General features: G+C 45.4%; 2 protein-coding genes across 2 annotated transcripts in view; one reads left to right on the top strand and one right to left on the bottom strand.

The window, feature by feature from the left end:
* Positions 1 to 3,010: 3,010 nt before the first annotated feature.
* Positions 3,011 to 15,838, top strand: NDUFAF1 (NADH:ubiquinone oxidoreductase complex assembly factor 1). The gene is made up of 5 exons (XM_004712759.2): positions 3,011 to 3,078; positions 9,161 to 9,769; positions 11,304 to 11,489; positions 12,595 to 12,669; positions 15,602 to 15,838. Exons 2-5 carry the CDS (start codon positions 9,191 to 9,193, stop codon positions 15,749 to 15,751), a joined length of 990 nt encoding a protein of 329 aa, XP_004712816.1. The 5' UTR covers positions 3,011 to 3,078; positions 9,161 to 9,190; the 3' UTR covers positions 15,752 to 15,838.
* Positions 15,839 to 16,235: 397 nt separating this feature from the next.
* Positions 16,236 to 26,367, bottom strand: part of NUSAP1 (nucleolar and spindle associated protein 1) — a 35,716-nt gene continuing 25,584 nt past the window's right edge. The window contains exons 7-11 of the mRNA XM_045287974.1: positions 24,811 to 25,007; positions 23,129 to 23,286; positions 20,402 to 20,518; positions 18,457 to 18,565; positions 16,236 to 16,970 (exon numbers count right to left, since the gene is read on the bottom strand). Coding sequence (XP_045143909.1) covers positions 16,877 to 16,970; positions 18,457 to 18,565; positions 20,402 to 20,518; positions 23,129 to 23,286; positions 24,811 to 25,007 — 675 coding nt within the window. The 3' untranslated portion in view covers positions 16,236 to 16,876. The remainder of the gene's footprint in view (positions 16,971 to 18,456; positions 18,566 to 20,401; positions 20,519 to 23,128; positions 23,287 to 24,810; positions 25,008 to 26,367) is intronic.

Here is a 26,367-nt window from a genome sequence, read left to right as displayed (position 1 = left end):
ATATGCCGATACAATTGATGTGTGGATTGTTGGTTGGTATAAGAGTTGTAAAAGGCCCCAATGATCTAAAAAAAACCAAACTTCCTTCTTGCTCCCATTATGCTTAACTGCAGCCCAATTCCCCTTTATGATCAGGTCAATTTCTCCTACTACAACCGTGGCTTCTGTTCTTGTCTAGACCTGAGGTACTAACGTGCCCACGTGGCAGCTATAGCTTAAAGTTCAACAGAATATTTGCTTTGTCTCTTGTGGAGATGTTCTTTGGGGAACACATGAATATTGTTCAGCCTGAAATTGTGAGGCAGGAAGTACAAATGTCTTAAGTGGATTCTTAGGAGTGATGAATAGTTGAGTCACTCCTACTTCTACCCCTTAGGGAATCAGTCCCATGCATTGGGGACAAAAGATCTTTGATTTGAGGTGCATACTGCACCCTGGAAATGGCATCCCATTCTCATGAAGTATTGTCTCTACCTGGGCACTTCTGCTGTGGCTTCAAGAGACCATTTCAATGCATTTTTAGGCAGGCAACTTCTCAGTAGTGTGAATCAATGGTTTATAATACATCTCAAATTATGTGACCCTCCCTTCGAACAACTGAGCTGAATTCTTTTCTCCTTGAGAGTGGGCTGGACTACTGTGATGGTGAGTGACTTCCAGACTGGATCATACAAGATCCTGTGGTTTCTTTCTTGGTTCTCTCACTCTCTAAAAGAAGTTAGCTGTTATGTTGTGTGGACACTCAAGCAGCCCTATTGACAGATCCACTTGGCTGAATATTCCTGCCAACAGCCTTAAGAATGAATCTTTTTGCATATGGATCTTCCATCTCCAATCAAGACTTCAGATGGTTGCAGAATCCATATATATTCTAACATTAGGCCTCTTCTTTGTTCATACAAAATGGTTATCTAGGCATATAATTCTGTGTACCCTAGGAGATAGGAAAGGATATTGAACAGAGAAGACATTAAGTTCCATTGCAAGGAGAAACGAGTGTCATTTAAGTAAATACCAGTTAGGATGAAAAGTTAAAGTATGAATAGTATAGACAGACTAGGGTCAGGTTCAGAGACACTCATGTATGTAAGAGAGATCTTTATATCAAAGAGCAATTGTATATTGGGAAAACATACTAGCTCAGTTAAGATTAAGTCCATAGTCTGATATTAGCCCATATGTCTAAAACTATTCCATAAATTCCTCTTCAGACTCACGCAGCACATGCAATGATGCCAAATGCAGGAAGATTACAGGCCGGTGGGTGGAAAGTCTTGTGGATCCAATGCTGGTGGAAGCATCTCAGCGCTAGCTCCTCCAGCTCTCTGTGGCTCCTCAACAGGAAGGTGAAGCAGAAAGAGAGATAGAGAGAGAGGAAGAAAAGAGGAGAGAGAGCCCCGCCTCTTCTGATGGCAGAATCAAGAGAAAGGATGATTCTCAGAATCCTCAAGAGAAGCCCACGCCCACAGAGAGGCATCATCAGGCTGAGCCCTGATTGACAGGCTAGACTCCACCCCTATACTTATTTATCAAGTTGACATGAAATTACATAACCACCACAAAGGCCTAAAACTTATCCTGTCTCTTATCTAGAGTATAGGCCAAAGGAATATATTGGTTAGATCTGGGTGCTGCAGCTTAAAGTAGAGGTAGAGCAACTGTTGTGTCCAGAGTAGGCCAATCATTAGATGAAATATAACTTGTGTAAGGGCAATTACTATCAAGGTGTCATTGAGTTTATAAAGTAGGAGAGATATCAAAGGTAGATAAAAGTTCAATATGGTTAAAATCCGAGAGCAAATAATAGTAAGGTGTTTCCCACATAGGAGAATGTGGGCATTTAGAAACAAAATATAAGAGAAGGAGTTAAGAGGAAATAAATTTTTTCCCTGCCACTGATTTATCATGCAACTGGAGTTGCCAACAAGCAACTGAAATATATGTTGGAGCTCAGGGAAAGATATTATCAAATTGTCTTTAGATAACTTCTATTTGGAGATATAAAAGGTGATGGCTGGGCTTTGGAAAAAAACCCACTTTTGAGGCTGTGAGTGGAGAAATAAGAAAGCCTATGAAAGAAGCAAAAGGGAAAGGCTGAAGAGGGTACAAGAACCAGGCAACTATGAGAGCTCTGGACTCTGAGACGCCAAAGCATAATTTCAAGAAGAGTCTCATGGCATGCTAACGAGTAATGGAAGAAAACCGGACAAGATTGTTCTTAACGGGATGTATTCAGAATTGGTTGCGGACCAGACTGCCGGGGGGTATTCCAATTGTTTCCAGTTCATTCTGGGAGATTCCTTTCTGTCAGCACACTGCTTGGTGCCTGGGAAAGAAAACAGCACAGTTATGGACCCAAGAAACTCACAGTGTGACAGAGGAGAGAAGTGAGTAAATAATTGGAGCACAATATTGGCAGTGTTTCGAACATAGGCGTGGACACGATGCAATAGAAGCGTCGAGGATTGAATGGCCCTGGCAGGCGAGGGTGGAGTAGAGAAAATAGGGACTTGGGGTGGATTTCCTAGAATTCTGCGAGGGCAGTTCTAGCAGAAGTAGTCCCCTGAGGCCATGGACAGATATTAGGGGTTCCAGGGAGGGGGGACAGGAACCTGGGGCAAAGAGTGGGTTGGCAATATCTGGATCATACCGGGAGCTCTGTGATGAAACTTCGACTTGACAGCAACCGGGTTGATAGGTGAATGCTAGAAAGCCGGGCGCTTCATAAGGGACAGGGAAGATCGGGAGGGGTGGAAGCTGGGCCTTTTGGGGGAGCAGATGGGCAAACCAACAAACAAGCACAAACCAACCAACAAGCACAAACAAACCAACGTCCTCTCAGTTCGCGCCGCCTCCATCCACCGCCAGCACGCCCGGCTCTCGGCGCGGGACCGGAACTTCCGCGTCGACCCCCTTCGCTGATGCCGGAAGTTCAAAAGCGACGGACCAGGACGGGACGGTGCCGGACCCGGTCGAGAAAAGCGAAGGACCGGGCGGAAGACGTTTCCGTGCCGGCCGTGGAGGCGGACGGGGCCTGCGTTCCGTCGGCGGGCTGGGACGGCGTCCCTTCCCTGGCAGGTGAGCGTGAGGGGTGCGCGCCGGGCGGTCGGCCACCGGCATCCGGAGCGTGACGACTTGTAGACTGTGACCCCGCGCGATTTAATCTCCACACCTCCGTTTCCTCACCGCTGACATGGGATTAATAGCAGCTCGAGATAGTCGTGCTTAGCCAATGTTTGCGATTACTGTTGACTTAATCTGCGTGGATTACGCTGTTGACAAGATCACTATCAACCTTGGTCCAGTATCATCCAGTTGATACTTTTGACCTTGTGGTTTTTTTTGACTTTGTGTTTACTAGTGAAACTATGAAACATTTATAATGAAAGCGCTATTATTACAAAAGTAACACTACTACTAAATGCGCGTGTGGAGAGTTGGGTGGATAATATTATCCATAATCCTGTCATCCTACCCAGGACGTTAAGCCATCGTCCACCCCAAATCTTTTTTTATGTGTCCATTTTTGTACTTGTAATGTCTGATATAAAGTATATGCAATTTGTATTCCTGCTTATTTACCAGAGTTCACAGGCGTCCTTTTTATGGTTATATGAAGGACGTCAAAAAGTCCGTGGGGGGGTGGGGTGGGAAAAAAAAGTCCGTGGGAGAATTAAGACTGGATTTTTTACCTCCATGAACTCCACTCATAATGTTTTATTTTGGAGGCTTGTCACTTGTTCCCCAAATTCCTATGGATGTAGAGAAACTCATGTAAGCACAATTTGTATTGGAAATTAAAATATTACCCATGTCTGAAGGTGCTTTGTAGGTCCAGGGGGAAGTTTGGCCTCTATTTTGAAGATCATGAGGAGTCAGTGAAGAGTTTTTAGGCCTTTCTTGATGTAGAGCTGTGTTTCTCAACCTGTGGGTTGAGACACCTTTGGGGGTCGAATAACATTTTCACAGGGGTCACCCTATTTATAACAGTAGCAAAATGACAGTTATGAAGTAGCAACGAAAATAATTTGATGGTTGGGGGTCACCAACACATGAGGAACTGTATGAAAGGATTAGGGAGGTTGAGAACCACTGCTGTAGAGTTGGAGGAGGCCTGCTAGTGCCATGGTTAGGTGCCTAGCTGCAAACCAAAGGGTCAGTGATTTTGATGGACCAGCTGCTGTGCAGGAGAAAGATATGGCTATTTGCTTCCATGAATATTAGACTTGGAAACCCTTAGAAGTTGGAATCAGCCAATGACAGTGGGTTTGGCTTTTTTATTTTTAAATTACGGTAATTGCTCAGTTGGTAACCAAAAGGTCCATGGTTCAAACCCACCAGCCACTTGGAGGGAGAAAAGACCTGGTGATGTACACCCTTAAAGATTATTGCTGCCTATGAAACTCCATGGGTCAGTTTTAATCTGTCCCCTGGGGTCTTTATTCGTTAGAATTGAGTGGAAGGCACTCAAGTACTCCCTCAATGCAAGAATACTTTCTTCTATTAAATTGGCATTCTATGATGCTCACCTTCCCCACACAACCACTGAAGACAAAGCGGGTGAATAAGCAAATGTGGTGAAGAAAGCTGATGGTGCCCAGCTATCAAAAGATATAGCGTCTGGGGTCTTAAAAGCTTGAAGGTAAACAAGCGGCCATCTAGCTCAGAAGCAACAAAGCCCACATGGAACAACATATCAGTCTGTGTGATCACAAGGTGTCGAACGGATCACTGAAGACAAATGGGTGCATGAGCAAATGTGGCGAAGAAAGCTGATGGTACCTGGCTATCAAAAAGTGTAGCGTCTGGGATCTTAAAGGCTTGAAGGTAATCAAGCGGCCATCTAGCTCAGAAGCAACAAAGCCCCATGGAAGAAGCACACCAGCCTATGCAACCACGAGGTGTCGAAGGGTTCATCAGAACAAAAAATCTTACCATAGTGAATGATGGGGGGAGTGCGGAGTGGAGACCCAAAGCCCATGAGTAGGCCACTGGAGATCCCCTTGCAGAGGGGTCTCGGGGAGGAGATGAGCCACTCAGGGTGCGATGTAACAACGATGAAAAATACAACTTTCCTCTAGTTCCTAAATGTTTCCTCCCCGCTCCCACATGACTCGAATTCGACCTTGCAAGTCTGGCTAGACCAGAGGATGTACACTGGTAGAGATAGGAACTGAAAATACAGGGAATTCTGGGCGGATGAGCCCTACAGGACCAGTGGTGTGAGTGGTGAAACAGGGAGGGTAGAGGGAGAGTGGGTAGGAAAGAGAGAACCGATTACAAGGAACTACATGTGACCTCCTCCCTGGGGGACGGACAACAGAAAAGTGGGTGAAGGTAGACGTTGGACAGGGCAAGATATGACAAAATAACAATTTATAAACTATCAAGGGCTCATGAGGGAGGGGGTAGCGGGAAGGGAGGGGAAAATGAGGACCTAATGCCGGGGGTTTAAGTGGAGAGGAAATGTTTTGAGAATGATGAGGGCAATGAATGTACAAATGCGCTTTACACAATTGATGTGTGTATGGATTGTGATAAGAGTTGTATGAGCCCCTAATAAAATGATTTTTTAAAAATCCAAACATACTAAATAAAATATTTCATAAGTCTTTTAAAAAAAGGCACTCAACAGCAGACAGGCAGGGTAAGGACTGGGCTTTCTACTCCTGTAAACAGTTACAGTCTGGGAAACCCACAGGGGGTCGCTATGAGTCAGCATGGACTTGATGGCAGTGAGTTTGGTTTTTGGAAGAGCAAACCGATGCTGGGAGGTTATCGGTGTACGGGCTTAGGTATCATCTGCAAACCTGGAAGCCGTGATCTAGGAGAGAGGCTTGTGAGTTCCCTGATGTGGGGAGTGAGGGAAGAGGCATTTTGGAAAGAGGACAAGACCTGTCTTAGAGATGCATGATGGGGGTGGGACACACAGCATTTTGTTTGAACTCTGAGGCAGCCAGGTGGTAGAGTTGGATTTTTACTTTATTGACATTTTAAGATTTTAAAAACTTTTTATTTGTAGTGTCTCAGCACCATGTTCTAATCTGTGGGTTCACTGCTTGCCCCCCCTCCCCACCTCCTGGCTCTACACACACACCACCTTGGTCTTCGGGGTTGAAAGGCTGCATATTTTATATCTTTCTAAGGGTATTTTCTGGAATAGGGAGGAGGAAGCTGGTTTTGGCAGCATTTCCTGCCCACCGTCACTCAATGTTTCTGCCAGAGATAAAACATACTCTCTTATTTAGAGTACAGAAGTTAAGAGGCTTTGGTGATTTGGACGAAAAATCTTCCATGCTGGAGACCTGAGTCGATTCCCAGCCTATGCACCTTATGCACAGCCGTCATCCCGTGGCAGTGGCAGCTTGTGTGTTGCAAGGATGCTAAGGAGGTTTCAACGGTACTTCAGACTAAGACGGACTAGGCAGGGAGATCTGGTGATATACTTCTGAAAATCAGCTCATAAAAATCACACGGATTAAAATGGTCCAGTCCGAAACTGATCATAAGAATGATGCGGGCGCACATGCCTCCTTTGTGCATGGGGTGGCCTTGACAAGGGCACCTCACAACATGGAGGTGGGAGGGAGCCCTGGCCAGTGGCAGGATGGAACGTTAGCAATGTTGCTCCCACAGGGGGCCTCAGAAAGCCAGCTGAACACCCAAGGGCGGCAAGAAGGAAGAAAATGCTCCAAAGTTGATTGTGGTAATGAACGCATACCCTTCTTAACACCACTGAACCATTGAATTGTATGATGAGTTCATTATAGCTCAGTAAAACTAATTTTTTTTAAAGATCAGTTGATTGACACAAGGGTTGTTGCTCTTGGGTGCTGTGAGAGTCAATCCCGACCCAGCAACCCCACATGACACTGGAACTTCCCCATCAGGCCGGCTTTCTTGCTTGTCCTCTTGACAGAAGCAGCTACAAGGGCTTTCTCCCACAGAGCCACAGGGTAGGCTTGAACCATAGACCTTTGGGTTAGCAGCCAAGCACTTACACTTAACCATGTGTTCCCAGAGCGCCTTGTACCTGAGGGTAAACTGTTTTCTTAGGCTTTGCCACATGAGATCACCAACATTTTACAATCGGCTCAGCCTAATGTGCATCAAGCCCGTTTTCTGACGGCATGCACTGTCGCCCCTCTGTATATAGCTGAAGTGCTAAAGTATTAAGTCCACGGACCTTTGTCCTACCGTGAGTGGACTATCTATTTTAAGGATTACCATTTCCTTAAAAAATGCAGCATAAAAATTGCTTTAAAGTTGATCCAGCCTCCTGAGTTAGATTTCAGCACCAATCACTGCCCCTTCTCTGGGCTTTCTGAGGCTGCAGAGCTCGGTGAAGGCAGATGGCACCACGTTCACCCAGGGAGTTTTTTATTTAACAGTTTTATTAGCACTTTATTCAGATGTCATACAATTCAGTAATTCAGTCCTATCAACAAGGGTTGTGCAATTATTGCCATATTAAATCTAGAACACTTTCTTCACGTAATTTTTTTTCTAATTGTGGCAAAAATATACACAACAAAACATTCTCCAATTCAACAACTCTTACATGTATAATTTAGTGCCATTGATTGTACTTTGTGTTGTATGGCCATTATTGATACCCTTTTCCAAATTATTCTACCACCATCCACATAAACTCAATGACCCTAAGCTACAACTCTTCCTCCTTCACCCATGGTAACCACTGGTCAAGTTTGGTTTCTGTTTTCCTGTTAGTAGTGTTCTTGATATAGTACTCACATATCAACACTTCCATTGTTAAAATGCTTTTAAAAAGAGTTGTATCGAACAACTTTCCTCTAGTTCCTAAATGCTTCCTCCCCGCCCCCACTATCATGATCCGAATTCTACCTTGCAAGTCTGGCTAGACCAGAGGATGTACACTGGTATAGATAGGAACTGGAAATCCAGGGAATCCAGGGCTGATGATCCCTTCAGGACCAGTGGTGTGAGTGGCGATACTGGGAGGGTGGTGAGAGAGTGGGTTGGAAAGAGGGAAGTGATTACAAGGAACTACATGTGACCTCCTCCCTGGGGGACGGACAACAGAAAAGTGGGTGAAGGGAGACGTCGGACAGGGCAAGATATGACAAAATAATAATTTATAAATTATCAAGAGCTCATGAGGGAGTGGGGAGCAGGGAAAGAGGGGAAAAATGAGGACCTAATGCCAGGGGCTTAAGTGGAGAGGAAATGTTTTGAGAATGATGAGGGCAATGAATGTACAAATGTGCTTTACACATTGATGTGTGTATGGATGGTGATAAGAGTTGTATGAGCCCCCAATAAAACGATTAACTTAAAAAAAAGTTGTATCAAGGGTAGGGAGGGAGGAAAAAAATGAGCTGATACCAAGGGCTCAAGTAGAAAGAAAATGTTTTGAAATGGATAATGGGGACATATGTACAAAGGTGCTCGACACAATAATGGCATGGATTGTTTTAAGAGTTGTAAGAGTCCCCAATAAAATGATTTTTTGGAAAAAAAGTAGTTGTATCTGCATCATCACAATCCGTTCTAGTGCTCCCTCCCCACTCCTGCATGCATTGTTTGCTCTCAAAATCCCCTCCCCCCCTCCCTGATTCTCTGTTGCATCAGTTATTGTCTCTGTGCATCCACTTTGTGCTTCACAAACTGGTAAAACCAACAGAAATAATAAGAAAACCAAGAAGAAAATAACAGTAATATAAAGATAAAAATACAAATAAAGTGTAACAGAGAACAGTCCAGAGAAGACATTTCTGTGTTGGAACAGATGAGAATACGTCAGCCTAGAGCAAATTCAGGTTGGGTCAAGAGGGAGAGTCAACTGACCAAGTATCATGTTATCTGTGGTTCGGCCCACCGCAATCAGGTTTACAGTCATCTCTGGCTGGGAGCCGTTCCTCTCGAGGCTTGCAGTCCAACGTTCACCCAACAGTGCCGCCAGTCGGGCTCCTGCACACAGGGTGTGCGTTTTTCTTCCTCGTGGTACCATTCACAGTGCAGTCTATGCGATGCTTTGCTCATAATAGGCACTGGGTAAGTGTTGATAGGTTTGGAAAAGAAATTGGAGAACTTCCCAATATCTGATCTGAGTTGACTCTGAAATTGTGACTCAGTCCTTGCTACCCGAGTGACCCTTTCGATGTCTCCTCTGTTGCAGGGGCACCGCACTGTCAGCCGATGCTTCACCATGGCTTTGGCTCCCAAGCTGCTGACTGGCATTCACGGTCTTGGAAAATGCCAGATGCCAAGTGCCATCTCCTGCCTATTCCTGGGTCCTCGCTTTGCAGGCTACTGCTCCAGTAGTCTTCAGAAGACAGCGGCTGCTCCCAACAAAGCGCTTGATCCTCAGGGGAAGTCGGGAAGGGATTTGCAAAGCCCTCACCGGAGAGAAGCTGCCTTGGACATACCTTCTCCTGACGAGAAGCCTGAAGTGAGTTTTGATAAAGCAATTCGAGATGAAATCAAGGACCACTTCAGGCGCCTGAAGGATGAATTTGTGAATCATTGGATAGGCCCCGAAGGGCGCCCTCTGCATGAAGTCATGCTGGAACAAGCTAAGGTGGTCTGGCAGTTTCGTGGAAAAGAAGACTTGGATAAGTGGGTGGTGACATCTGATAAGACGATTGGAGGCAGAAGTGAAGTCTTCTTAAAAATGGGCAAGAATAACCAGAGTGCGCTGCTGTATGGAAATCTGAGCTCCGAGGCCCCTCTGGACGGGGACAGTGGCCACAGCGGGTACTGTGCGATGATCTCCAGGGTTCCCAGGGTAGGTAAGGCTTGGCAGCCACCGTTCTCTCATGAGCTGGGTGCCCTTCACGGCAGTATGAACTCTAGCTAGCGGCTTTTGTTTACGTACGCGAGAGCATCTGGCACGTGTGTGTGCTGTGACTGAGCACAGCAGTGAAATGAAATCAGAGGGGCATGGTGTTGAGCAGAGCTAACTTGCTTCTGGGCACCCCTTTGACCAGGGCAGGCCCTTCTTGGAGAGGTGAGCTCCGGAGACTGCCCTCTCCTGTGACGTACACCACAGCCCCTCTAATGGCCAGAGTTGGCTTGGCGTGGTTACAGGTTAGCTTGTGGACTGTCCCCATGCCTGGTTCCTCCGCCGGGCCTTACCATAGCCCCGGGATGCTGCTTGCATATTGTACGTAAGGAGAAAGGCCAGTGTCCAGACCGGTAAGCCTTTCCCTCTCCACACAGTAACGAAAGAAGCCGAGTGTGTGCCCCTGCAGAGGTACCAGACAACACCGACTAGGCAGTGTGTTCAGGCCCCTGAGAATCCATAGACTGGCAGACACCCCTTCGTAATAATGAAATGATTCATTTTATTATCGATTGATTAAGTGCACCAACTGATCCTTAAGCCAGGCACAAAACACATGGTCTTTTTTATTCCCACAATGATCATGTGTGGTGTGATGTGCCCAATTTTGCAGCTGAGGAAAATGAACTCCTGGGAGAAGTAGCTTTTGTCCAAAGTTACATAGCTAGTACATATTCCTTCATACATGAGCACTAATAATCTCGAAGATTGCTTCTGAGAGGACTATAGATAAACAGCTTAGAAATTCATGCGGAATTCCACTCCTGAAGAGATAGACAGTTCAGAACATGGATCTGGGAGTTCAAGAGCTTGTGATCTGAGGGCGGTTTCTTCATCAGTGGTAGTGCCCGTCTCCTAGGCTTACTGGTAGGACTAAGTGGAATGATGCGTGTACACGGCCGATGTAAGCAATTCACGGGAGCTGTTATTAAGGAGCCACAGCGGCGTAGTGGTTATACATTGGGCTGCTAACTGCAAGGTTTGTAGTTCGATACCATCAGCTGCTCCAAAGGAGAAAGACAGGGCTTTTTACTCCGGTAAAGAGTTAGTCTTGGAAACCAACCCCTGTCCTGGAGGGTGGCTGAGTTGGCATTGTCTGGCTGGCAGTGAGTTGTTATTAAGTTCAAAACTTGAGCTCTATTTTTTATAGTTTCTCGTGTATGGCATGGGTGTGTGTGCGTCACAAAATGAGCCACTGAGAAGCCATTTGTAGGACCCAGGTGAGTAAGGCATTTCTTTGGGGACGCTGACTCGGCAAGACCATGTTTCTCTCTCCCTTGCTGCCCTTAAGCTGATGCCGACTTACAGCAAGCCTGCCGCCGTGGGTTTTAGGCGTTTCACAGGATCCTTTTTCTTACAGAGCAGCTGGTAATTTCCACACTGCTGACCCTGTGGGCTAGCAGCCCAGTGTGTAACCCCCACTGCGCCACCAGCCTACTAACGGAGTCAAATGACCTTTCCTTCCCATCTACCTCAGGGCTCATTTGAGAGGAAGAAATCTTATGATTGGTCGCAATTCAACACACTGTACCTCCGAGTGCGTGGGGATGGTCGGCCATGGATGGTGAATCTCAGGGAGGACACAGATATAATCCAGAAGCACAATCAGATGTACAGTTACTTCATGTTCACTCGTGGAGGGCCCTATTGGCAGGAGGTCAAGGTACTGGTACCGCTTTACTATTATGAAAACAAGGTCTTCCAAGGTCACGGTAACATTGTAGTTTTCACTACTCATTCTTCTTGCAAGTGTGGGGAAGAGCAGAGGAGGAAAAGGACTTAGAGGAAAAGTTCACACGAATAACTTTTTCTTTCATATTTTCATCACTACTTATTAATGATATAGTCTAGAAACTTCAGTTGCAACGGGTCTTTAGTTACTATTCACGTCAGTTCATTAACTGGAACATCTTTTGATGAGGACAGCAGCCAGTTCCGTGCTGCATCACCGGTCCACCTCTGCCTGGCGCCAAAGTAGCTGCTTCTTTGGTTGCCTCTTCCAGGCAACTGGACCCAAGTCACGTCCCCAGCTCAGTAGAAAGGTGCTGAAACGAATACCCCGTCAGTCTCGCAGTCATCAACGTGGAGTGATTTCTCGATAATGCAAGACATCGTATTTTCTAAATAAGCAGCAGCAGCTTTGAGTGTTACCCAGAGGCAAAGGAAGAGATCACTCAGGGAGTGGAGTCAGAATCGGGGTCCCTTCTTCTGCTCCGGAAGGTTTGCAGTCACTAAACGTAAAAGAAAGCCTCCCTTTTCCCCATGCTACACAGTAAAGCTGGTTCGGGACCTGGCGTTCTTCGGGGATGGCAAAGAGGATAGGTAAAAAATGGCATTGCAATGATTTTAAGTGGCATGTCCTTAATTAGGTGGGCATAAAGCATTTTTTAATCCTTAGTAACTTTTATTTCCTTTTTTTGGGTATTTGCTCATTTTCTATTGGGTTTAACTCTGCCAGCAATTTGTGAGCTTTTGGTGTCTTGTTCATAAAGATAGAAATTTTTCCCCTATGTTAGTCTATCCTTTGTCTTTTGCTGCCAGGAAGCTTTACTTTCTGTTCGTTCCCGTTGGGACTTGTGGCTGCAAAGACTTCCATGTTTTTCTCTCGCGTTTATGATTTCATTATTTTACATTTTACTTTTGATTCAAATGGCTAGCCACATGTTCTAAGTGCAAGTATTAAATGACAGCATTTAAACCACTGTCCTTTTGTCGTCCGGACGCCGTACAGATGCTTCCGCTGTGACGTAAGCGCTTTCTTCTTTCAGATCCCTTTCTCCAAGTTTTTCTTCTCCAATCAAGGGAGAATCCGCGATGCCCAGTTCCAGCTTCTGCTTGATAAGGTAGTATTTTCCTGTACTTTCCACTCAGGAACTGTATGACCTTGAATGAAACTCAACTCCTACGAGGGAGCGTTCAGTCCTTCTTAACATTTTATTGTGTTTTGGGTGAAAAGGTCAGGGCATTTGTTTCACATTCAACCACGGATGCACAGTTTGTTGGGTGCAGTTGTAATTCCCTCAGTGAAACAGGACTCTTCCCACTTTTTCCTGGGCTCCCCAGATTCTTCTCTCCTTCCCTTACCCCGCCTCCAGTAGCACCAAGGAACGTTGGTCTCTCTTTTATCTATCCTTGTCTTTTTATAAAATAGAAGTACAGTGAACCCTCGCCACTTCGCGCTTCGACTTCCGCGGCTTCACTCTATCGCGGTTTTTGCGTAACAGTGCATGCTCTGTCATTACTGCCACTGATTGGCTCATACTGTACCCGCTTCTGTCTGCATCGCTACGTATCGGAGCTACGTATCAGATGCATTTTTGCTTTTGTCCAGTGTACTGTAATTGTTTGCGAGTGTAATGGTGACTAAAGGGTGTTTTTTCATGTCCTCTATGCTCTAACTACGAAAATATTTGATTTACAAATAAGGAATCCTACTTCGCGGAATTTCATTTATCACGGTAGGGTCTAGAACCGATTAACCGCGATAAACGAGGGTTCACTGTATACAGTATTTGTCCTCATATGCTTGACTTACTTATTGTACTTAGCAGTATGTCCTCCAGGTTGTAACGTTTCACAAACTTCATGGTTTTTCATAGCTGTAACGTTTCCCATTTCATAAATGTACCACAAATTGCTTATCCATTCATTCATTGATGGACACCTCAGTTGTTTCCATGTATTTGCTGTTGTGAGTAATGGCGCAGTGGACGTGAGCACATGGTCTGCTGGGGTCATTTTGAGGTCTCTGAGTCATAGACCAGGGCACCTCAGTGGTGCTGTGGGTTAGGTGTGTGGGGCTGCTGACTGCAGGGCAGTTCACATCCACCAGCTGTTCCTCAGGAGAAAGGTTAGGCTGTCTGCTCCAGGGAAAACTTAGTCTCAGAAACCCTATATAGCAGGTGCGGGGAACCTTGTATCTGTCAAGGGGAGATTTATGACACCGAATGCTGGCTGTACTGGCCAAACAGTTAATGTTGATGGCTGGACCTGCTTCTCTTTGGTGAGGCGTGGGCGGTTAGTTGGCATTGACCACTTTGCAGCCTTCTAGCATCTGCGAGCCGGATGTCCCCCGTCCCTGCTCTGTGGGGTTGCTCTGGGTTGGCGTGGACTCAGCAGCACTGGACTGGTTTGGTTTGACATCTACATCTAGGCATGGGGCTGCTGGGTCGTAGGATGGTTCGACTTTTAGTCTGAGTGCCATACTATTTTCCGTAGCTGTTGTTCTGTTTTACAGCCTCACCAACAATGGATAAAGGTTCCAATCTCCCTACATCCTCACCATTTGTGATCTCCTTTGCTCACGGTTGTCATTTTGGCCAGGGTACAATGGGGTCTGAGTTCTGATGGCTTCTCTTAAGCTTGCTGATTTATAATTGACTCAGTGGCAGCGGGCTTGGTTTTGGTTTAATGGCTAATGATCGGAAACATGTTTTCATATACTTGGTGTTATCTTTGGGGAAGGTTCTGTTTGTGTCCTTTGTCCATTTTATGGTTGGGTTTTCTTTTTGTTGTTAACCGGTTGTAGTTTTCTATGGATTTTAGATTCTCACCACCATTGAGTTGATGCTGACTCCTGGCAGCCCTGTAGGGCAGGGTAGAACTGCCCTGCGGGTTTCTGACACTGTAGCTCTATGGGAATAGGAAGCCCATCTTTCTCCGCGGAGCGCACCTGGTGGTTTTGAACCGCAGGCCTTGTGGATCGCAGCCCAACTTGTCCCTTATTAGATAAGTCATTTCCCATGATCTTCTGAACATTCTATAGGTATCTGTTTACTTTAAATTATTAATCAATCATTTTATTGGGGGCTCTTACAACTCTTTTAATATAAATCGATACATCCATTGTGTCGAGCATGTTTGTACATGTTGCCATCATCATTTCCAAAACATTTTCCTTCTGCTTGAGCCCTTGGTATCAGCTCCTTTTTTCCTTCCCTCCCTCACCCTCATGTATCCCTGATAAATTATTTTCATATCTTACACCGTCCAGTCTCCCTTCATCCACGTTTCTGTTAATACGTCGAACATTATAGTCGACGTATAGCCTATCTGTTTACTTTTAATAGTCTTTGGGTATGTACATTTTTATTTTAATGAGGTCCAATTTATCTAGTTTGTCTTGCATTTGTATGTTTCTTACTCCTATACTTTAGAAAAGATGAAGTCCCGTAGTTTTCCTCCAGGAATTTTATGGTTTTAGATTATGTTAAAGTCTTCGATCCATTTACTTTTGGGATATAGTGTGAAGTATGGGTTCGATCTGACTTTTCAGCAGGTATGCAGTCTTGCTAGCAGCATTCATTAGACTATTTCAGCCCTGCTGAATAAATTTTGAGCCCTTGTTGAAAATAAACTGTTCATTGGTGGCTGGGTTTAATTCCGAGTTCCCAGGCCACACACCTTTTTGTCTCATGATTGATTGCTGTCCCTACAATATCACATCATGTAACTCCTCTCCTGTGTGTTGTTCCCGTTCCTCCTCCTATCCTAACCCTGTTGAACTTTGTCCTTGAGTAAACCTTGCCCTTTTGATCTCAAATGGTTGATGATTTCGAAGGAGGGCATCTCTCATGTTATTGTTCCCCATAAATGCCTGGCTTTTGATTAGCTGAAAACGAGCCACACGGGGGGAGTTCATTTCCAGGCCTGAAGAACTGAGGCCTATAGGCTTGGGGTTCCACCGGTTCTGTTTGACTGGCCTTTTTATGATTTTGCTCTACATTTTTCTTGAATATATGAGCTTTTAATAAACTTATTTATTTTTAAATTTAGATCTCATCTATAGGACTCACCTTGGCTGACAAAGTGGATGGCCCATTCTTCCTGGAAATAGACTTTATTGGAGTGTTTACTGACCCAGCACATACAGAAGAATTTGCCTATGAAAATTCTCCAGCTCTTAACCCACGACTTTTTAGATAAAGATCAAGTGGCAGTTTTGCGTTATTAAACTAAGGATAATAGCCTCTGGTGACCGGTGAAATAAAAGTGTCCTTTAGTGCCATCTAACCAGCGACTGGTATCTATCTGTCCTCTGAGGCCAGGCTCAAGCTGGTTGCGAAGAGGGCTGAGCAGGGAAACTGCTCGAAAGCAAGCTCTGGCCTGTGCCTTAGAGAATGCCAGTACTGACGCAGAGGTGATGCCTCCAATTGCTTTTCATGGGAGTGTGTTTGACAGTTAGTCAGAGGTTACTGATTGAACTGACCTCTCCGCTTGCCAGGGAAATCCGAATCTATCACTAAGTATCAATAAGTACAGTAAATCTCAAGAAATCTGACAGTGTGGTGGGATCCCCGAGCTCACTCTTTTTGGACTGGGAGGGGTGGCCAGGGAAAGATGCATGAAGGGTAAAGGTAAACTCTCGGTCCTCTAGCTGGTTGGCGCTTACACAGAATTGACCTACCAGAATGAGAACAACATTTATTTATGAAAATCTTAGGCAGTACAAAATTCTACAGCTCCACTAAAGTACAACAAAGATGGTTATGATGCTCAGCAAATCTGATCCTTTCTAAATATTCCATAAGGTGCTAGCCTGACAGGACACAGCAATCTTTTAAGAAGCAATCCTTAAATTTCCAGGTGACTGTACCTTTTATTTTTAAGTAAGCAAAGCTAGAATGAACTAAAGTTTTGTTTTTAAGAATATAATGAGTGACAGGTGGAAGTTACATGCAATGACCCTAACAAAGCTGCTTATAAGTATAAACAAAACATCGATACATAGATAGAATATCGATGAAATACCCAAAGCTGATGGCCCATATTTTATTAAGATCAGTGGATTTTCTGTACCAGGCCTTGAAGGCATGCCATTCCTCTCCCAGCTTCTCTCTCTTCTCAGCCCGCTACCTTCAGCTCCGTGGGGATACTTTCCCCCCAGAGAGGCAATCGATGAAGCGGCCACAGACACTACATATGAAAATAGTTCAGAGTAAAGAAGGTCTTTTGATGAAAGAAAATGAGGAAGACAGCATAAAACTATTTACAGAAGGGCGGGGGGGAAGGTCCAGAGTAACAGAATATTTACAGAGTGTTAAGAAATTATTACACTGCCACTACAGTGAGGCCTCTTCGAGCTCCCAAAACCTTTGCTTTCTTCTCCCGTCGCTCTTGCTCGTGTTTCTTCCGCTGCTCTTCCCTGTGAGGGAAAGTCACAGTTAGGCTCTGGTGCAGCACCACGGCGGACCTCTGCACACGACTGTCAGGCTGAGAGTGCCAGCAGCACTTGTGTGTAGAGCAGACTTGTGTGCTCGGCCCTGGGCTCCCTGGAAGCCAGCGCTGCGGTAAAGGGCTACAAATGGGGAGTCTCCTTTTTGTGGTCATTTGGTATTTTAAAATCAAGCATGGCGTTGGAACCAGAGGCACTCTGACAAGTGAATCCCACCCCTGGACTTCTCTGTTGGTTTCAAACTAGAATTCTCAGAGGTCAACCTCAAAAATCCCAGTATTTTAGTGAACGTTCTAGAACTAGAATCAGGGTCTACTGACTCAAAAGTTAGTACGTTTTGTTTTCCTACAGGAGACTTTGCCCATCCCCAGTCCCCCTCCTCCCTACACACACACCAAAAAAAGCCCCAAAATAAACAAAAATAAAACACCAAGATACAGTTCTGTTAATAAGAAATCCAATTGTAAAGTTGTCTTGATGACAATATGCAAATCAAATGACAAGTGATCCCATGTTAGGAAGGTTCTGGACTTGACCTGAACCAGCTGCAGACCCAAACTAGCTATGGCTTTAATTTGGTTTTCAGGCTGGCCGAAGCTTCTGAACCATCCCGGGACCTTCCCTGGTGTAGGAAAGGGCTTTGATAGGGTTCTTCCTGTCCAGTCAGGGCCAGCGAAGTGAAACCAGAATGGATGTGAATTTGTAAAATGAAAGTGAAGCAAATGGAAGACACGAGTGAGTGTCCTCCCGGAACCTTCATCTCCGTGGAAAACGAGCAGCACGAGCGCTGCGTAACCACCACACCTCTCGAACAACCGTCCTTAACGGGCCTCCCCGTTGATGCCATCGCCGGACTCTGATGCGTTGCTCTGACAGCCTCGGCAACAACCCGATCCTAGAGTCCATCCGGAGGTGTTGGGAGGAAAGCCACCGAAACAACAAGGTGCCCAGTTCTCCTGACACACATGGGAGCACCATGTGCCAAAAGTGACAATGTCCACTTTTTCACCCCCCTGGGCTGGGGGATTGGCGTAGGAGAGAGAAGTGCCAAGGTACCCTGGGCACTTGAACATGGTGTTGGAGAGGGAAATTAAGTGTTTTTGTGTTTTTCATGCAGATGAGTCATGCATAAGCAACGCTCTGAATCTGGCACTCTGAAATACCCAGGGAGCTTTGGAAACCAGATGAAACTTTGGAGATTAGGGCCCCACTCTAACCCACTGACCTCTCTCCATGGTGGTGGGCCTGGGTACTTAGCAAACCCCTGACTCCACTTCTAGTCGCTTGTTAAGCACTACTATGACTGAGATTGTTCCTCACGGGGTCTGCTTTTAGCTATGTAGGTACTTACAGATTTGGTGGGAAAAATAATCTCATTTTTCCACAAATTTGTTTAAGGTCTCCTGTACAGCCTTTCAAAACGAAAAGAATTAGACAAAGATCATTGCCTATTCACCTGGTCTGGAGATGAGGTTGTTTATAAGTTTTCTTATAGAAGCTCACTCTGCTCACAGGTTCACTCAGAGAAGTATTTTCTTTAGTTTGTCCCCATGGCTTCAGCTTTCCTAGTTTGGGATCAAGATCGAGAGATTTAAGAAGAATCTGTGTTTATGCTCCAACCGTATATTTTCATCTGTGCAGCAACATGTATAGACATTTGCAGTGTACTTGGCTACTTAGTTCAATTTCACATTTTACAGATATAAATGATATTTTATAAACACCATGCTGTTCTTTTTCAAATCTCTAACAAGTCACAGAAAAGGTTTAATAATACACCATCTACACACAACCAAGAACATTATCATGAGATTGTAAATACAGTATGTTTAATATTAAATTATTGCTATTGGTATAGTTCACCATTACTGTTAATGTTACTACATTTGACATGTGATAAAAGTAGGAATGATTGATGGTTTTATGACCTGGGACCAAATAATTCTGGGTATTTTAAAATTTTAATACAGTTTAGGATGTTTTCATAGACTAGTGATTTCTCTTTGTAATGATTTTCATTTTATCATGTTATTTGATCCTTTCAGTAACTTTGAAGTTAGTACTACTGTCTTTCCCATGAACTGGAGGTAAACGAAGTCCAGTACACAGGAGTAAGCAGCACTGTTGAAGCTTTTTACGCAGCTGTTCTAACAGCAGTAGACGTGTGGTGCTCAGTCATCCGTTACCATTGCGTGCGCCACGTGCTGCTGTGGAGGCCGGGGACACAGCAGGCCACCGAGGGAGCAGACCTCCCTGCCTTCTTGGGCTTCTACTTCAGTGGTAGCATGAGGGAACATTATCATAAGGCTAGGTAGTGCCAAGTGCTTGAAATGTAAAACAAACATGATGTTGGAAGGGTTGTCTGCTGGTAACAGAGCCGGAGGGAAACAAGCCATACAATGGTGTGTGGAAGGGAGGGTATTGAGGAGTAGAAGGGTCAGGGATTTCAAAGCTGCAGAGGGGGGAGAGCTTGGTGGGTTTGGTACAATGCCCTGCTGGGTAGAACATATGGAAGGAAAGCAATGAAATGCACTTGGGAGAAAAGACATGGAGATCCTTGGCGGTTCTGATCAAGGCAGTGACATTGCTCAGTGTGTTTTTATATTGCTGTGGTGGGACACGGAGGCTATTCTGGAAGCTCAGGTAAGAGGGAATGGTGACCTGGACCACAGAGGGTCACAGAACGGGTGAAATGTGGTTCAGTTAAAGATCTGTTTCAGAGGTGGAGGTGAAGGATGAGCACTGGATGTGGGGTCTGAAGGAATGGGAGGAGGAAGGACGACTCCTAGGTTTTGTCCTGAGCAACGAGGTGGCTGGTGCCTGTGCCGCTGCCGCACTGGGAGGCAGGAGTGGGAGGGGTGGGCGGCAGAGTGTCCTTTTCATCAGAGGCTAGCTGACTCTTCTAGCAACTCAGAGTCATGTTTCATGAACTAGCCATTTAAAGCAGAAGCACTGTGACAGGAGTGAACCCTTTAGGAAGTTTTGGTTGTAAGAGTCATTCCAGAATCACTGTGCTATTACACTGGGTGCTGCTACTTGAAATGTGTCTAACATCACTGTAATTTAAGTCTAAGAGGGACAACGGGCTAACTTGAGAACTTCAAAGCTGTGAAGAAAGCCTGCATTTGCTGAAAAGAGGTCACACACACAGGCTCACTTGATTTGGGTACAGCTGTTATAATTCTTTATGGTAATAGTGGTGAAAGTTAAGTCTTTGGATGAAGACAAATAGAAATGAATTAATTTTTTAACATGTGGCTGCCCAACACCCAGTCTCTGCACCATCAGTCCCTCTGGTGGAAGCAGGACAGGCCTTCCTGGGCATCAGGAACGGCCTGCACTAAGCACAGCATTGTTTTCTTCATCTTTTGCATGCTGCGCACCTCAGCACCCCCACATACCTTTGTGTGGCTCGTAGTTGAGGGGTCGAGACAAACTGGCTTTGAGATCAAACACTGGCTTCCTGCTGGACACGGGTGTCTGTATTGCCTCGGTGGCCAGCTTGAAGGGGGTCATAACTGAAACAAGCCAAGTGCTTCTTTAGGAAAAACAAACAAACTGGCTACAAATCATTTTTACCCAAGTATCACCGCTCAGTCTATCTGAACAGTCTGAAACAAGTGAGAGGTGAAAAGGGGGAGAGAAATGCGATGGAGGAAATGGAACCCGTGGTAGAAGCTCCCTGGATAGTCTGGATGTTATTTCCTAGGGAGCCGCGGGAGCCTAGAATCTTACTGACAAAAACCACTGACTTGTGCGATACAGGACTTATGTCAATAAAACTTTATAAAAAGAAAAACCTGGGTTATTTTCAGGACATTTCCCTTTTATTAACTATCCCAACCCCTTTTATAACTATTATCCTTAATAATATTTTCATTAACACCAACAGATCCAAAGCCTTCAAGAAACCCTATCACAGAATGCAGGTGAGGATTTGTAGCTTTGGTTGTTGCTAATAAAGGTCTGTATTATTTACAAGTGTGAATTTTTATACCTTAAAGCTCAAAACACGCCAGGATGGTATGAGCTAGTAAGCCTTTTTGTTAGAGTTGGGCACTAAATATCTGATCTAATTTAAAATCATTTTCCTTCAATGGGGAAGCCATGCAGTTGCACTCAGGCCACTGTTAATGTTAACACTTGCCTTTCCTCGTGGATGGGCAGCTGGGAGCTAGTGCTACCAGAGTCAACCCAACCCAACCAAGCCCCTGTGTGACCCTTGGGTGTGACCCTTGACCCTGTCTGTCCATATCACAGGTCAGCAGGGAGTGGAACAACAGCTGTGGCTGTCGTTAAATATTTAACTCATCGTTAAATGCCTGCAGCCCCTTCCACTGTGCAGCTCCGCTCCCAGGTCTGGAGAGACTTGTGCACATGCAGGAGAGTTCACAGCTGTGAACAGATGTTGCAAACCCATGTCCACGAGCAGTGGAATGGATAAATACTCTGACACGCACTCAGACCATTGAGGAATAAGCATGAAAACCAATGCACTCTACGTAGATCAACTTATATATCAATGTGATGAATCTCAAAGCATGAGGAGTGAATGAAGCAAAGCATAGAAAACACAATATAGAGGTTTATTTTGTTTGTAAAATATTCATATGTAACCAAGAACTCAAATAGAAAGAAAATGTTAAAAGAAAGAGAAAATGTTTTGGAAATGATGTGGAGACAGCTATATACAAATGTGCTTGATACAATTGATGTATGGATTGTTATAAGAGCTGTAAAGAGCCCCCACCCAATAAAATGATTTATTAAAATAAAAAAAATTTTTAAAAAAATATATATTCATATATAAGAATGGGAGTCAAAAACTAACTCAACACAACTGGGCACAGCCCCAGACTGTTTAGAGAAGGCTCAGGATGGGCCACACGTTAGCTCCGTGAGCTCTTCCTGTTCTACAGCAGGCAGTTGCTGCCCAGCAAAGGGCAGTGCACGTAAGACAGGCGTGCCTGAGACGAGTCCACTGTCTGTGAGTTAGCACCGTCCTTCCCCAGCTCTTTGCTTCCCGGCTACAGTGTAAGGTTGAGGGATAGAGGGGATGAGAGAAAGCAACCGTGGAGGAATCTTACAAAGGTGTAACTCCCTCCGTTGGGACTCCTGAAGTTTACTCCCAGGGATGGTCCCGTGTGGAAACGTTCTGGCCGTAGTCTTGGTCAGTGAGCACTTATTATCTACAGTAGCAGCTGAAAACCTAAGTGTAGGCTTCCAATCCTTCCTACTGCAGTCTCTCAGGCACGAAGGGGGCCTCTGCGACAGGTGTCTTAGATGACCCCAGCAACGGTGCTCTCCTCTCCTCTGAGACCCCTACCTGCCGAATCCCTCCAGGCTGAAGGAATCTGGAAAACTTTACGGTGTTCAAGGCTCTTAACTCTGTCACATTTAATAGCGTCCTCAGAAGAATCTTGACATATTTAGATCTAATCTAGGTCTCAAAGTGTTTACAAAGAGCCCGGGTGGCACTGTGGATCAGATGCTGGTTTGCTAACCTCAAGGCTGCTGGCAGTTCAAACCCACCAGGCCACGGCATGGGAGAAAAATGGATGCCGCCTGCTCCCATAAAGATTCAGCCTTAGAAACCCTATTTTGGGTCACTGTGAGTCAATATCGATCCAATGGCAACAAGATTGGTTTGGGTGTTCGTTACATTGTTCAGCTCTGTCGTCTGGGCCTCTTGCCGAGTCCTGGAGACCACTCAGAGGCTGTAGGGAATGCTAGTACACCCCCGCCTCCTCCCTGAGGCCTAGAAGGGGCTCATCCGGGAGGCCATCTTAAGACCCCCTTTTGGGGTTTAAGTGGAGAGAAAATGTTTTGAGAATGATGTACAAATGCGCTTTACACAATTGATGTGTGTATGGATTGCGATAACAGTTGTATGAGCCCCTAATAAAATGTTTAAAAAAGAAAAAAAAAAAAAAAGACCCCCTTTTGGACAAGATGGGGTCTTGCCTTAAGCAGATTTCTGTTTCAGGCTTATGTCTCTAACCTTTCTCCTACCTGTATAAACTGTTACAGTAAAACTTTTACTTTTATAGATAAGGAGAGGCTTTAAGGAAACGCACACAGTAATTTCAAGAAGTTACATAGCTTCAAATGAACCAGAAGTGTTTTACCAGCAGCAGAATCCACCTTGGAGGTCTTCACCGTGCGTGTCCCGAGCTCAGCCGGGCCTTTTGGGGCACTCCCAGAGATGGTCACGTGTGGAGACTTTCTGGCTGGAGTCTTGGTCAGTGAGCGTTTATGCTCATTATCCTCAGTGGCAGCTGAAAATCTAAACCAGACAGCAGAGTCCAAGCCATGAGGACTTGTACCAAGTTGACACACAGACCTTGACCATCACCAAGCAGTAAAAGGGCTTCAATAAATAGTTGTTGCATGAATGAACTTCATTGATGGAACCAGTGTTCTCAAAACAGATCATTGACCAACTCCTATTGCTTGTAGAATATGACCCTGTGTCCTCTGTTCTCCCCAGCTTGACCACTAACAGTCTAGGGCTCCCTGGGAATGCCTGTCCACCTCAAGTTATAGCTTAGTAAATACTCCAAGAAACTCCCCGTCCTTCTCTCCCCTTGGTGCTGGCCAGTCATCGGGAATGGGCAGCTGCTATATCACTTGACTGGTGGGAACAAATCTGCCACCTGCCCAAAAGAATGCCATTCATTTGGGTGGAACACTGAACTAGCCCATTCTCTACTGATGGTCAACAGCCAGAAATGCATTCATTTCAGCGATGCCCTGAAGTTGGGGGAAGTGCTCTGCAGTCGGTCACAGTTAACTGGCGATGCTTCCCTTAGTGGTTCAGACAATGACAGTGAGATCTGAATCCATGAGGTCTTATACTCAATGAAAATCCTGTGATGGTGAATATCTATAAGATTGGTGAGAGGGTTTAATAGAAAGTAACTTCTGGATTTATAACAAGAGTTGAGGGTGATCCTGAGTCAACACTCATAAGTCACTAATGACTAACGCTCACAGATTGAGTCCTCTGGAGTTCAGGAAAGTAGAGATGGTAGAACTGCACATGCCAATCGGTTCTGGAGCAAGCATTGTAGGGAAGCCATAAGGACTCGGCCCTTGCCCACGGTGTCCTTCAACCAGTAATCGATAAAAATCACATGTACCACTTATCCGTCCTACTTATGCTAAATGAACTCAACAAACCGAACTCCAGACCTTAAGGGGGCTTTCAAGTTTTCAAAGCTATCTGGGATGCTTGCACATCTTGGGGTAGTGTTAGGAGACACCATGCTCGAAATGTCTTTAGAAAGGAGCACATGGGTTTGGGGGTTAGAGGAAAGGAGCCTGAGGACCATCTGTGGAGACAGTGGCAGTTGGGGCAACCCTGCTGCCAGCAAAGGAGCGGCAGATCAACAGGGCGTGTGGTAACGATGATGTGAGCATGGTATGATAAGATTGGAGCTTTAACTTCCCAACTCACTGTACTGAAAGATGTTTCTGTAGGATTGGAGCTTCAGTTCTACATTTAAACCACTAAAAAAAAAAAACCAAAACTTATTTTGGTAGGCACTTTGTAGATGTACCTTAAACTTATAAATTGAAGACTAGCCATACACAAGGTTGTGGAAAAATTCCGTATCTCCATAAACCTCTGAAGTCCCTTCAGTTATCTTATTTCTTTATCAAATGTGTCTTTAGGGAAAACTGCATACAAACATTAAGGAAAAAGATGAAAACTGTTCACCGACTCTGTTTCTGACCTTTCACCCCATCGTGGAAACTACTAAAGGCAGTACACTGGCAATGGCTTTGGACTGGCCGCCTTCTTTACCTGACATTCATTTTGGTTGCAGAGTGTGTGGAGGACCTGACTGACCGCTTTGGCCACAAGATGCTCCGACTTGCCGTGTCCTGAGATGGACGTGGGGAGCGACGCTGGCTGGCTGGAGTGGAAGCCACTGAGGGCCGCTTTCTGAGCGGAACTGGAGTCACCGTCGGAGTCACGACCGCTCCCTTGTGAAGGGCCTGCTGTTGAAGAGGAGGGAAACACACACAACTTTTAAGCGTGGCCTCTCACACCGTAGTGTCTCCTTGGCAAAGTGCAAAAAGGAGCTCCAGCCGTCCACCTGGCGTCAGCCCCTCAGATCCCAGTGTGCCCAGCACTGTCATCCTGTGGCAATCTGACGGGAAGACTGGCTTCTGGTTGTGCTGAGCACTATACTAGGAGAAAGCTTTCCCAGCTGCCAGACGCGCAGGCATTCCCCACCTAGAGACCCTGTGGCCCAAAGTGAAACTGTCTTAAACTCAAATAGGAAAATAGATTGTTCTATAAATATGTATCTTTGATAGAATAGTATGCAGCTTATTAAATACAAACAAGACTGGACAATAATATGCTGGATAAGGGACTAATCACTAAAATCTAGAGAAAGTTGCGACATTTCAACAAGAAAGAGAGGAATGACCCAATTAAAAAATGGGCAGAGGACTGGCATGAAGCAGGGAACCAATAGAGAGGTCTTCGGGGCCAGCCCCAATCCCAACTACGTGGACCCACCCCCATCCCAGAAGAATGCACTGAAGCTACAGCTCAGGGAAAGGGGCGTGTCTGATCAGAGCGCACGGGAGCAAGAGAAGGAGGAAGGAGAGAGAGTGAAGCACATCCTGGCCCACCAAGCCCCGAGGACGACAGTCCCGCTCAGAGCGCTCCAAGCAGAGAGAGGACCATAGGGACGGTCCACCACGAGACACGGCATCCCTCACTGACCCATAGTGCTACGGGGGGCAACACTGGAGACACAGTGTGGGAATTGTACCCAATCTGATCCCACCACACTAAGGGCGTGCAACAGAGCAGCAAGGGGAGCAGAGCAATGAATTCCCCGGGGAATACCAAAAATAGACTTTGGGGCCAGGACGTGACACCCCATCAGACTCGACTGGGAAGCACTCCTAAGCGTCAACAAACAGAACCTGGAATGATATATAGGCTTTTATTTTTTTGTCGTTGGTTTTTGTTGTTGCTACTTTCTTTTGTTGTTTCGCTCTGTCTTGTTTTGTGCATATTGTTGTCTCTATATATCTATTTAAATAAGATAGGTGGGATACACAATCCGGAGGAGAAAACAAGGGAAGCAATGGTTGCGGAGGACATGGGAGAGGGGGAGGCAGGGAAAAGAAAGGGGAGTGTCAACAAATTCAGAGATAAGGGAATAACAAATGATCTAAAATCAATGGCAAGGGTATAGGATTCCTGGAGGGGCTTGATCAAGGGCAGTATAGCTGAGAGGAATTACTGAAACCTGAATGAAGGCCAAACATGATAGTGGAACAGAGGAAAGTAAAAGGAAATAGAAGAAGAATGGGGAGGCAAAGGACATTTATAGAG

The sequence above is a fragment of the Echinops telfairi genome, unplaced genomic scaffold (assembly GCF_000313985.2).
Source record: "Echinops telfairi isolate 266 unplaced genomic scaffold, ASM31398v2 ScPeMD7_18;HRSCAF=68, whole genome shotgun sequence".
NCBI lineage: Eukaryota > Metazoa > Chordata > Mammalia > Afrosoricida > Tenrecidae > Echinops > Echinops telfairi.
The sequence above is the reverse complement of the archived record's forward strand: the minus strand, read 5'-3'. Positions and strand labels throughout refer to the sequence as shown.